Source organism: Vanellus vanellus (assembly GCF_965231255.1).
Source record: "Vanellus vanellus genome assembly, chromosome: 7".
Lineage (NCBI taxonomy): Eukaryota > Metazoa > Chordata > Aves > Charadriiformes > Charadriidae > Vanellus > Vanellus vanellus.
In genome coordinates this window covers 17,419,712-17,430,132 of record NC_138912.1, presented here as the reverse complement: position 1 = coordinate 17,430,132, position 10,421 = coordinate 17,419,712, and the positions used below count along the sequence as shown (strand labels likewise).

The following is a 10,421-nucleotide window of genomic DNA, read 5'->3' as shown; positions in this document are numbered from 1 at the left end:
ACTATGTCTGTATAAAAATATATTCAACATTTAATGAACTATAGTCTGAACTCTGCTCGGCTAACTTTACAACAGAAGCTGTAATTTTAACTTATTTCCACAGTACTTGTTTGTGGGCTAATTATTTTTTTATGCTAAAGAACAGTGACAAAATTAATCATCCTTTTAATCTATACTCTCTCTTTACTTTTATCTTTATTTTTATTCTTTTGATCTGTCATCCAGTTGCCAGGGATTCAAGTCTCATTAGTCAGCATTTTATAATTCCATGCTAAGAAATACAATCATTTCAACTTGAGATATTATTTTAAGTCACTTCACTTAAGTATTTGTTTGGGAATTGGTGTAGGAGATGAAGTCAACTTAATCCAGTTTTACAATTTACACTTGGAAGAGAACAGATGAAACGTAAATAATTACTGAAATGTTGCCTTCATTCTGCGCAGCGTGTCCTGAATTTTTCGAGAATGTTTTTCTGCTGGTATCTGATGAAAGTTGGCACAGTTGTCAGCTGCCAAGGTAGAAATGTCTGCATCTTTATAATGAGTTATTCTCTGTCTGAGGTAAGACTGCAGCTTGAAGTCTGGTGTATACGTGTAAGGATTCTCTTGAAATGCATGAACTTGGCTTACAACTTTTGCAATATTTCTTGGAAGAGAATATGGTAAAAAAGATTAGTTTGTTTTGCTGACGATTGAAAGAAAAAAAAAAAAACAAAACCAAAACAAACCCACCAAACTTTAAAGGAAATTCAAAGGCATTGAACATTCTCTTCTACAGTATATGTCCCTGCAGTTAGATGTCAAAATGGCTCCATGGCTGGTGTTACTGACAGAATTTTGTTTGTTTTTTTTTTTTTGTTTGTTTGTTTGGTTTTTGTTTTTTTTTTTTTTGACAATGGGATCGCCTACACAGCACCAGGCTTGCTGGCATCAGATGGAGTTCATCTTTCTCAAAGGGGGAAGAGGGTCTTTGCTCATGAGCTAGCGGGGCTCCCTGACTGAGCTTTAAACTAGACTTGATGGGGGAGAGGGGTATTATCAGGCTTGCCCGTGACAAGCCAAGGGATGACACACTGAAGTTTGCGAGATGGGGTGCTAGCAAGGGCCCTCAGCATGTTGCTCCAAGATGTGCTGGGTACACTGCACCACACTCGAAGTCTTATGGAGACAAGCCAGGGGCTCCTGAGGCAATAGGAGCCAACAGGGAAACACAGGTAAAACCCGTCAAAGCAAGGCCACCTGGAGAGCAGCACAAAGGACTTGCAGCCACTCCAGCCAGTAAGTCAGCTTCAACAGGGACCCAGCTTAAGTGCCTCTATGCAAACACAGGGGGAACAAACATGAGGAGTTAAAGATGTGCACATGCCTCCAGGGCTATGATCTCATTGGAATCACAGCGACATGGTGGGATGGCTCTTATGACTGGAGTGTTGGAATGGAAGGATACAGACTTTTGGGAAGGATAGGTAGGGGAAAGAAGGAGGGAGTGTTACCCCCTATGTCAATGAACAGCTGGAATGCATGGAGCTCCACCTGGGGATGGATGAAGAGCTGACCGAGAGCTTATGGGTCGGGATCAAAGGGAATGCAGGGGCAAGTGATGTTACAGTGGGGGTCTGCCACAGGCCACCTGACCAGGATGACGCAGCAGATGAGACCCTCTATAGACAGATAGGAGCAGTATTGCATTCAAAGATCCTGGTCCTTATGGGGGTCTTCAACACCTTGATATCTGTTGGAGGGACAACACAGTGGGGCACAAGCAATCCAGGAAGTTCTTGGAATGCATTGATGACAACTTCCTTCTCCAAGTGGTAGAGGACCCAGCGTAGGAGAGGAGCTATGCTGGACCTTGTTCTTACCAGCAAGGAGGGCCTAGTGGGGAACGTCAAGCTCAAGGGTAGCCTTGGCTGCAGCGATCATGACATGGTAGAGTGCAAGATCATTAGGTTAGCAAGGAGGGTGTGGAGCAAGCTCACTACCCTGGACTTCAGGAGAGCAGACTCTGGCCTCGAGGGATCTGCTTGGTAGGGTTCCAAGGGATAAAGCACTGGAGAGAAGAGGGGCCCAAGAAAGCTGGTTAGCATTCAAGGATCACCTCCTCCAAGCTGAGGAGTGATGTATCCCAACAAAAAAGTCAGGTAAAAAAGCCAGGAGGCCTACAGTGGGTGGAAGCAAGGACAGGTAGACTGGGAGGAATATAGAGAAACTGTCTGAGCAGCCAGGGACCAGGTCAGGAAAGCTAAAGCCCAGATTGAATTAGATCTGGCCAGGGACATTAAGGGCAACAGGAAAAACTTCTGTAAGTATGTCAGTGATAAAAGGAACCACTCAGTGGATAAGGAACTGGCTGGATGGCCGCAGTCAAAGGGCTGCAGTGAGCATCTTGATGTCCAAGTGGAAACCAGTGACAAGTAGCACTCCTCAGGGATTGGTACTGGGACTGGTGCGGTTTAACAGGATGAGGGGTAAAGTTTTTAAATGGGAGGAGGATAGATTTAGATTAGATATCAGGAAGAAATTTTTCACTATGAGGGTGGTGAGACACTGGAACAGGTTGTGGATGCTCCATCCCTGGAAATGTTCAGGGCCAGGTTGGATAGGGTTTTGAGCAACCTGGTCTAGCGGGTGGTGTTTCTGCCCATGGCAGGGGGATTGGAACGAGATGATCTTTAAGGTCCCTTCCAACCTAAACCATTCCATGATTCTATGAAAATGACTGAAACTGTTTAAAGTACTAACTGAAATGTTGCATTAGTTCTCATTAGCCCATTAGACAATATTCTACTTTAAAAAGTTAGGTGACATACATATATACATATTTAAAATAATTACCTAAGTTTAGTCCACTTGTGAGCTCCATTTGTCATTGTGAACCCTCCAGTTTCAAGTTGTTGGACATGCATAGCCAAAACATGGGCTGATGGAATTGTTGGAAGTGTTTTGAATCTTTCTCCTTCCATCAAGCACAAACTGTCACTTTTTAAAAACACCTAGTTTGAAAATGCACACAGACAAATCTCACATTATGTATCAGGGCAGTTTTTACAAGAAGTTCTCCATTTTATGAGTTTAGCACTATGCATTTATTTGTCATGAATTTTAACTTTTGGCATTGGAGTTGAAGACAACATTATGAATTAATCTGTTGGTAAACATTTTAATGTACACAAATAAAGAAAGCAACTTTAATCAAAAGATAGTTCATACATAGTTTTAATTGTTCTAAATCACAGCCAAAATTACATTTTAAACTTCACCCTATAATTCAAAATTGTATAGATCAATAGGAGAACGCCTATGATAAAAGAAACATGTAAGATTTTTCCAAACAGACTACAGCCATAAAGCTCCTGCAGGAATCATCAGAAAAAAAGTGTATCTAATGTCTTAGCTTGCTTTGAAATTTCTTTCTTGATTTTTAGTTACACACGGGATACATTTTTGAGAAATACTGAAGTGAAAATTAATGTAAATTCTCTGATTAGGAGTCAAAGGTCTTAAATTGTATTATGAAGGAGATTTTAATTCAAAGTAATAATTATGGCTTTCATCCTGCAGAGGCGCCCATTTAGGCAGACCTTGCATCTTTTCCAACTCCAAAGAAGTATTTTTACATTAAAGACATTATACTATACCTCAACAGCCTTGAGTTCCTCCATTATTTCAGCTACTTTTGCAGGTAAAATTTTCCAGGCCTTACAATAAAACAAAATATATTTTTGTTTGTCATATTGATGTCCATATTGGAACAAGATTTTGTTAAGCAAAATAGTTTTAGAACAGAGAATCAAACTTACTGGTAACTGTCGTACAATAAGATTTTCCAAGCCTGCTAGGATTTGCATTGCAGTAGCAAAGTTTCTTTGTTCATAGCAACATTTTGCTATAAGAAGAAATTTTGATAACAAGCTCACTTGCAGCTGAAAAAAAAATATTAAGATATACTATATGTGTAAAAATTATACTCAATATATATAGTAAATCTACATACATCTACATAATAAAATTAAATGAGAAGAAGAAGAGATGTGTTTTCTTTTTGAATTTGTCACCAAAATTGTTGACTGTAGTAACATTTCCCCCTAAGACAAAGTTTTCTTTTTTCTGGTACCAAGGTGTCCTTGTTAAAGTCTGACATTTGTTCTCCTCAGGCAACCCATTTCTTACATTCTATTCGGTTTTGGCACCTGCTACTACAAAACATCCAAGGCATCCAAGACCCTCCTTGTGACCACAATCCAAATTGTTAACTCCCAATCACAGGTGTATTTCAGAATATTTCTTGCAGCTTTGCTACCTGGCAACTCACATACAATAACAAATAACCGTTTCATAATTAATAATACAATAAAACCATGACAAACCTTAGATGTGTGACATGTTACAATTTCAGCAGCAACCCAGGTGCTGATACTGTCTGCATTTCTTAACAATTGTAGAAGGTACTGGTCTTGTATGCACTTTGACAGAAACAGATTACAGACCTTAAGTGAAACAGTCTCAGTAGAAACAGCTCTATGGAGAAAATGGAAAAAAAAAAGGCAAAAATAATTAATGCTGATGTTGGATTTTCAAAGAAAATCTTGATTCTGAAATGCCAACTTCTAACTATTTAAAATAATTTTGCAGTGCTTGCAGTCTTGATTTTATAATCTTTTAAGAAGTACACAATGAGCTATGTTACTTTTTCTTCCTTATAATTACCAGATAATTATATATGATTACAAGATAAGCATATGCTGTATACATTTCTGTGCATAAAGACATGTTCACCACTTGTTAGTGAGTAAAACAAACCATCCAATCTGACACAACATAAGCCAGAAATCTAAACTCAAAAAACCACAGTCACGTGAAGAAATCAAGACTGATACCTAGTGGCACCACACAGTTTCCCATGCCTGGACCCCAAATTCAGTGTTTACCAGCTGACTTAGCCTCTGCCATTTAAAAACCTGTAAAAGATGAGCTGCTTCAGGTATTCATTCCCTATCCTTAAACAGAACAGTCTACTACAGGTAGTGCAATTAACAAGTACTAATTAGAAGCTAGCTGAATCCATTGAAGATGTAAGAAGTAGACCATAAGCAAATACAATTAGGTCCACGTGGCTGGATGAAAACATTGATTACCATTGAGCAAGGAATGTAAATAGGTTGGTAACCACTCTATTACACATCTGTGAATACTGATACTTCATCTACCTAACAGTACAAAATGAAAATTGCACAGAGAGGCTGTGGAGTCTCCATCCACATTCAGAACCCAACTGCATATGATCCCAGGCAACCTGCTCTAGCTCTCTGCTCAATACATGGGGGTTGGACTACACCATCTTGAGATGTCTTTTCCAACTGCATCTGTTCTGTGATTCTGTAATGGTCATTGAGATTTTCTATACATACACACATTATTATCAAGTATTATCAAGTAGCCTGGTTTCAGAAACCATTACTTTTTTTTTTTCCTGACAAAAAGAAAACCTCTGAAGCAACCCCCCTAACACAAATCTTCCGAAATATTTTGGCCTGACCCACTTTAGAATGCAAAGAAATCACCTTGCAGTTGTGACCTACCACATACACATACGTGCATAGGTACATGCACATCCACTTGTATAAAATCTCCTGAAATTCAAAAATTTATGTAAACAGACTATCTAGTCTGTCAAAATGATATTAAGTATTTAAAATGTTTCTCTCTTCCTGCATGTAGGTGTAACACAATAAGTTATTGTGCAGCAACAGAATAGAAGGGCAGTTAAAATAAACAACTTACTTTTGGACAGCAACACATTTGTCTTTAACACCAAGCGCTCTTGAGTTTAGAAAGTGTACTGGATGACATTTATGAAATACTTCCTAAACAAAAAGAGCAAAATATATCTGTTGTTAGATCTAGCAGTTCTAAAATGCTCAGAGATCAAAATGACAGAGGTTCCCCCTGTGTCGTCCCCCCCCCCCGCCCCCTTCAGCAAATTTATCACCGGCATCACAGCCTAGCAATAGAATTAGCCATTATAAATTTTTCTGTAGAGATTGCAAGAGAAAACCAGATTATTTTAATTCACAGTTTTATGAAATAAGCTTGAAACATGGTTGGGAAATTGTAGAGAAAGAGGGCTGAGTATAAAGTAAGAAGACATATTATTTGTACTTCCAAGTAAACCCAGTCCTTTTACCTGTTGTAGTAATGTCAGCTGACAACAAAGCTGTTGAGCGCTGTATTCTATTAAGAGATATGGTCCCACTTCATCTGCTTTAGCAAAGGAGGCTGGGAATTCTTCTGTAAGACTGTTATAGCATGGCTTTGGCAAAACTGATGAAATGGTGTACAGTCGCTCTCCCTGATATTGTGCAATTGGTCCCATACCTTTGGAAAGTTTCCAGTTAAAGTTCTGTAGAAAAAAATATGTAAAGTTACTATTTCTGTAAAGCAAACATTATATTTCCCCTTGATTTAACTTTCTGGAGTGTTTTGTTAGAGAAACACCTTTGTGGACGCAAAACTCTTCAGCTAATCTTCAAGGTTAGCCCAGACACTAATTGGTTTATTCACCAATGCTATTTTAAGCTAATATAATAAGCACAGTTGATGAGTCTGAGCAGGAAGTTACCAGATCTCCATCAACAACCGAAACTTCTCTGTATTCAAGCTTACTGTCATAAAATAGTTTGCATTCTGAAGTTTTATATTTTATGTTCTACCTCTTCCTGTCTTTGATTATTTTGTCTACTCTTTTTGCTTAGAATCAAACAGCCCTTTCCAAAGAAATATTTATTTTTCCATTCTTTTCCTTTTTCCACCTTCCAGTGTCATTATGATGCAGTGAAAATAAAAGAATCCCTGTTTTCTCTATTCTGCTTCCCTTTATTGGTTGAATCCCCATTACACCCCATGGAGTTTTGGACCTTTATCAAGAGGCTGATTCTAAATTCAACTTGCACATTATTGATACATTTGACTTCCACATGTCATTTTGATCATTCGGTAGAGAGATCTTTTATCAGGAAAAGCCTACAGTGTGCTCCAGTTTCTGGGGGTTACTTTTCACTAGCGCACTACTTGAATCAGTAAATACAGACAAAAGTTCAGACAAGTTTTTGCTACAAGCTTTGAAGTTCTAGCAGGAAACCCTTCACCCCCCCACTGTTTTCCTATATTTATAGAATTTCTGAGATATATGCCTAAAAAAAAAAAAGTATTGATGCTTGACAAGGGGGAAAATGTTTCCTTGTAACTATGCTAGTATCAAGGATGAAGAGTTCAACTCCTCTCAAAATTTTGATTATCTGATCTACTATTACTGAAACAGCTGGCAGGGTGCAGTTAAGGTTTAAGATGACTTCCACAGTTACACAACTGCTTAGGCCTTAGATACTTTCAAAAGAAAATTTAAAATGCAGGTAAATAAATTTTACTAAATCAGGGTGTAGACCCTAAGCTGGATACTCTAGTTTTTGTCAGAAAATAACAAATGGAAATGTGCTCCATATACTGCTGTCTGAAGAAAATACATGCCTTTCTGGAAACATCTTCTGAGAGCTTTTTACATAGAGAATGTAATGTTTTTCTGTCCTCCTCAACCTCCTCTTCACATTTGTCCATGCTGGAGCACTGATGAGCACTGCCACTTTTCCTGGCAGAAGCATCCTCAAGCAACGACATCAAGTGCTCCCCATAGCCATTTAATGGAGCAACCTGTAAATGCAAAACACGTTAACACAATATTGAACTCAATTTCCCATAAATTATAAGCAAGGCACAACATAGTTGTAAGATTCATGTTTGTCCAAACCACAAACATTGAACATAGGTGTCAAAGATAGCATTATTTTTCTTTTACTTTAATTGCAATTAGGACAGGTTTTTTGTAACAACAATCTTACATATACCACAACAGAATTCAATTGATTTCTTTTTTTCTTAAAGCTTCTACTGAAATTCTGACTTACCTTGGAAGAAATAAATTCTTTTAGGGTACACAAAAGATCAGCATTTGTTGCAAAGTCTACACTGTAACAGTCTTCAATCCAAGCCTGCAGGATGTAGAAACTACGGTTACATATTTTGGTAAGTGATGTGGAAGGATCCAGGCTTGCACTGGAGAGAAGAAAAAGGCACTTATTTCACCAAAAGTGATATCCAATTCCAATTTACAAACAAATATTGAAAAAAACCACATGTATTATTTGGTATTGACTATACTATCTTAAATTTTATGTTTCATATCTCTAGAACCTATGGAAACAAAGCTGTGGCTGTACTTACAACCCACCACTGAACGACTGGCAAAAAGTAAGACCCAGATTCAGAAGAAAAAAGAAGTAAGCACACTGTCAAATATAGCACTTGGTCTACTTTCATTCTCACTTGTAAAGAGTGACAAACATCAAAATTCAATTTAATTGAGTAGTTCCTTTCAGAAACAGCTATTTGCCACTGGGGGAGGGGGAAGTCAACTGTGCTTTGATAATATCTTTCACAGGAAATTACCGTACCTGGATAAAGTGCTGCTGATTCTATCAAGAAGAAACTGCAAAAATTCTTCTTGTGTGCAGAAATAGCGAAATGTGTAGAGAAACTGCTGTACATAACCTTCTAAAAATGCATTTCTGTGAAGAAGAAAAACGTCAAACAAGCAAGAATACAATTTCTTCTTGAATTAGAGTACAGCAACAGCAAAAAAATCCTCAAAATATCAAGAATTAATAAGGATTTTAAATCGTCAAGCTCTTTATTTTTTCTTTTATTTTTACACATCAAATATTGTGATTGCCAATACTGAAAGCATAATTTGTTTTTAAAAAAGTTTCTCTACACTTTGACATTCCTATTATCAAAAGTTACTTTCTAAATAGCATGGAAGAACATATTTAATTTTCTTTTTTTCTATCATATCACTTGATGTTGCTTTAAAAGATTTTTATAACAACAGCATAAAAAGTAGATACTTTAAGCAACAAAATATTTCCTGTAGCTCTAATTAGAGCGGTAGTTGCTTTAACAACAGAATATACTTATTATATACACATTAAAAATGAGCACACTTTATTTTTTTTTTTTTTATATATGAACACACACTCTCAAGGTCTTAACACAGGTTAATCGTCCTGTCTCCCTGATGGCTTACAGCTAACTGTGAAAGTTTGGGTTTGATGAATGTGGAAGCTTTGATTCCAAAACAATTTGTTCACTTTGTGCAAAATATTAATTACCAGGAAAAGCACCACTCAGGATAAGTAACTGGGTCTCAGAGTCAGGGTGAGCTGGGAGGAAGCTGCTCCCTCTGCTGTGGCACGAGTCTGATGGAGTGTCTCGGGCAGTTTCCATCCGTCATACTATTATGGCTCAGGTACCTTAAAACAACACTGCCCTCACCCTAGTTGAAGGTTAAAAGACATCTGTGTTCCTATTTAAGCCCTGAGATAAGCCTGCATCTTGATCAGTCCCAAGGACTGGGACAATAATCTGTAAAACAGAACCTGTATGTTTTCACATCCAGACGCTATTAATAAGAATTATCAAATTATAAGTTCTGAAGAATTGATATACTGCTGGCAGTAACAAAGCCTTGATTCCATGGCAACTATCGGAGCAAAACCTCAAATACGTAAAGCATAAAAAAGTTTAAAGTTATTAGGTTTTTATTTATTATTAAATGCTTCGAGTTTTAATCAAATACAAACCTAGCAGTTTTAGCTTATTTCTTATCAGACTGTTTTTTGCCATTTCCCTGCCCATTTCTGTAAAAAAGTGTTCATAGAAATAATATTAAACTTGATATAGAGAGGAGAACTTATGCAATGTTGAGTAACTGTGATTTATCACAGAGACTATTTTTTCCTGAATTAGCAACTATGCCTCAACCCACTCCCAATTAAGGATGTGCAAAATATACTATACCTAGAATATAAATAAGCCATTAAACCAAGTGGTGTACCAGCCTGCAGAACTCTTATTGCATTTTGATTATTACATTGGTGTTTTTCTGTGCTATAGTAAAGAAGCAATGATGATTCATCTGTAGGTGTCACATCCCCGGTGTCAGTTCTCCCGTAGTGAATGACTGTGGGCAGCACACAGGATTCCACACCCCACTGCTCTGCATACATGATCTGCTCAAAGATGCAAAACCATGAAAAAATAAAATGTGGGAAAATAAAGAGGAAAATCCACACAAAATGCAATCAAGCTCAACTTAAAGCCAAATCACGTTTCATACAATTGCTTTTTTTTCCTTTTTAAACAATACTACTAGCAATTACCTTTATTTTAATAATTCATTTAGATCCTACTTCATTCGGTACTTTGATGCAAAACTTCTCACATTTCATACGCTGACTTGAGCAGCCACCTACACTAATGCAGTAATTAAATGACAAATGAAACAGAAGCAAAATAAAGTCTGACTTG

General features: G+C 37.5%; 1 protein-coding gene across 1 annotated transcript in view; it reads right to left on the bottom strand.

The window, feature by feature from the left end:
* Positions 1 to 416: 416 nt before the first annotated feature.
* The window catches only part of KNDC1 (kinase non-catalytic C-lobe domain containing 1), a gene marked incomplete at both ends in the record, with an annotated part of 67,680 nt that continues 57,675 nt past the window's right edge, over positions 417 to 10,421 (bottom strand). Inside the window, 11 exons of the mRNA XM_082486706.1 lie at positions 417 to 648; positions 2,838 to 2,995; positions 3,641 to 3,700; positions 3,803 to 3,925; positions 4,370 to 4,520; positions 5,784 to 5,866; positions 6,187 to 6,402; positions 7,527 to 7,706; positions 7,961 to 8,108; positions 8,507 to 8,620; positions 9,912 to 10,123. Of these exons, the coding sequence (XP_082342832.1) occupies positions 417 to 648; positions 2,838 to 2,995; positions 3,641 to 3,700; positions 3,803 to 3,925; positions 4,370 to 4,520; positions 5,784 to 5,866; positions 6,187 to 6,402; positions 7,527 to 7,706; positions 7,961 to 8,108; positions 8,507 to 8,620; positions 9,912 to 10,123 (1,677 nt within the window). The remainder of the gene's footprint in view (positions 649 to 2,837; positions 2,996 to 3,640; positions 3,701 to 3,802; positions 3,926 to 4,369; positions 4,521 to 5,783; positions 5,867 to 6,186; positions 6,403 to 7,526; positions 7,707 to 7,960; positions 8,109 to 8,506; positions 8,621 to 9,911; positions 10,124 to 10,421) is intronic.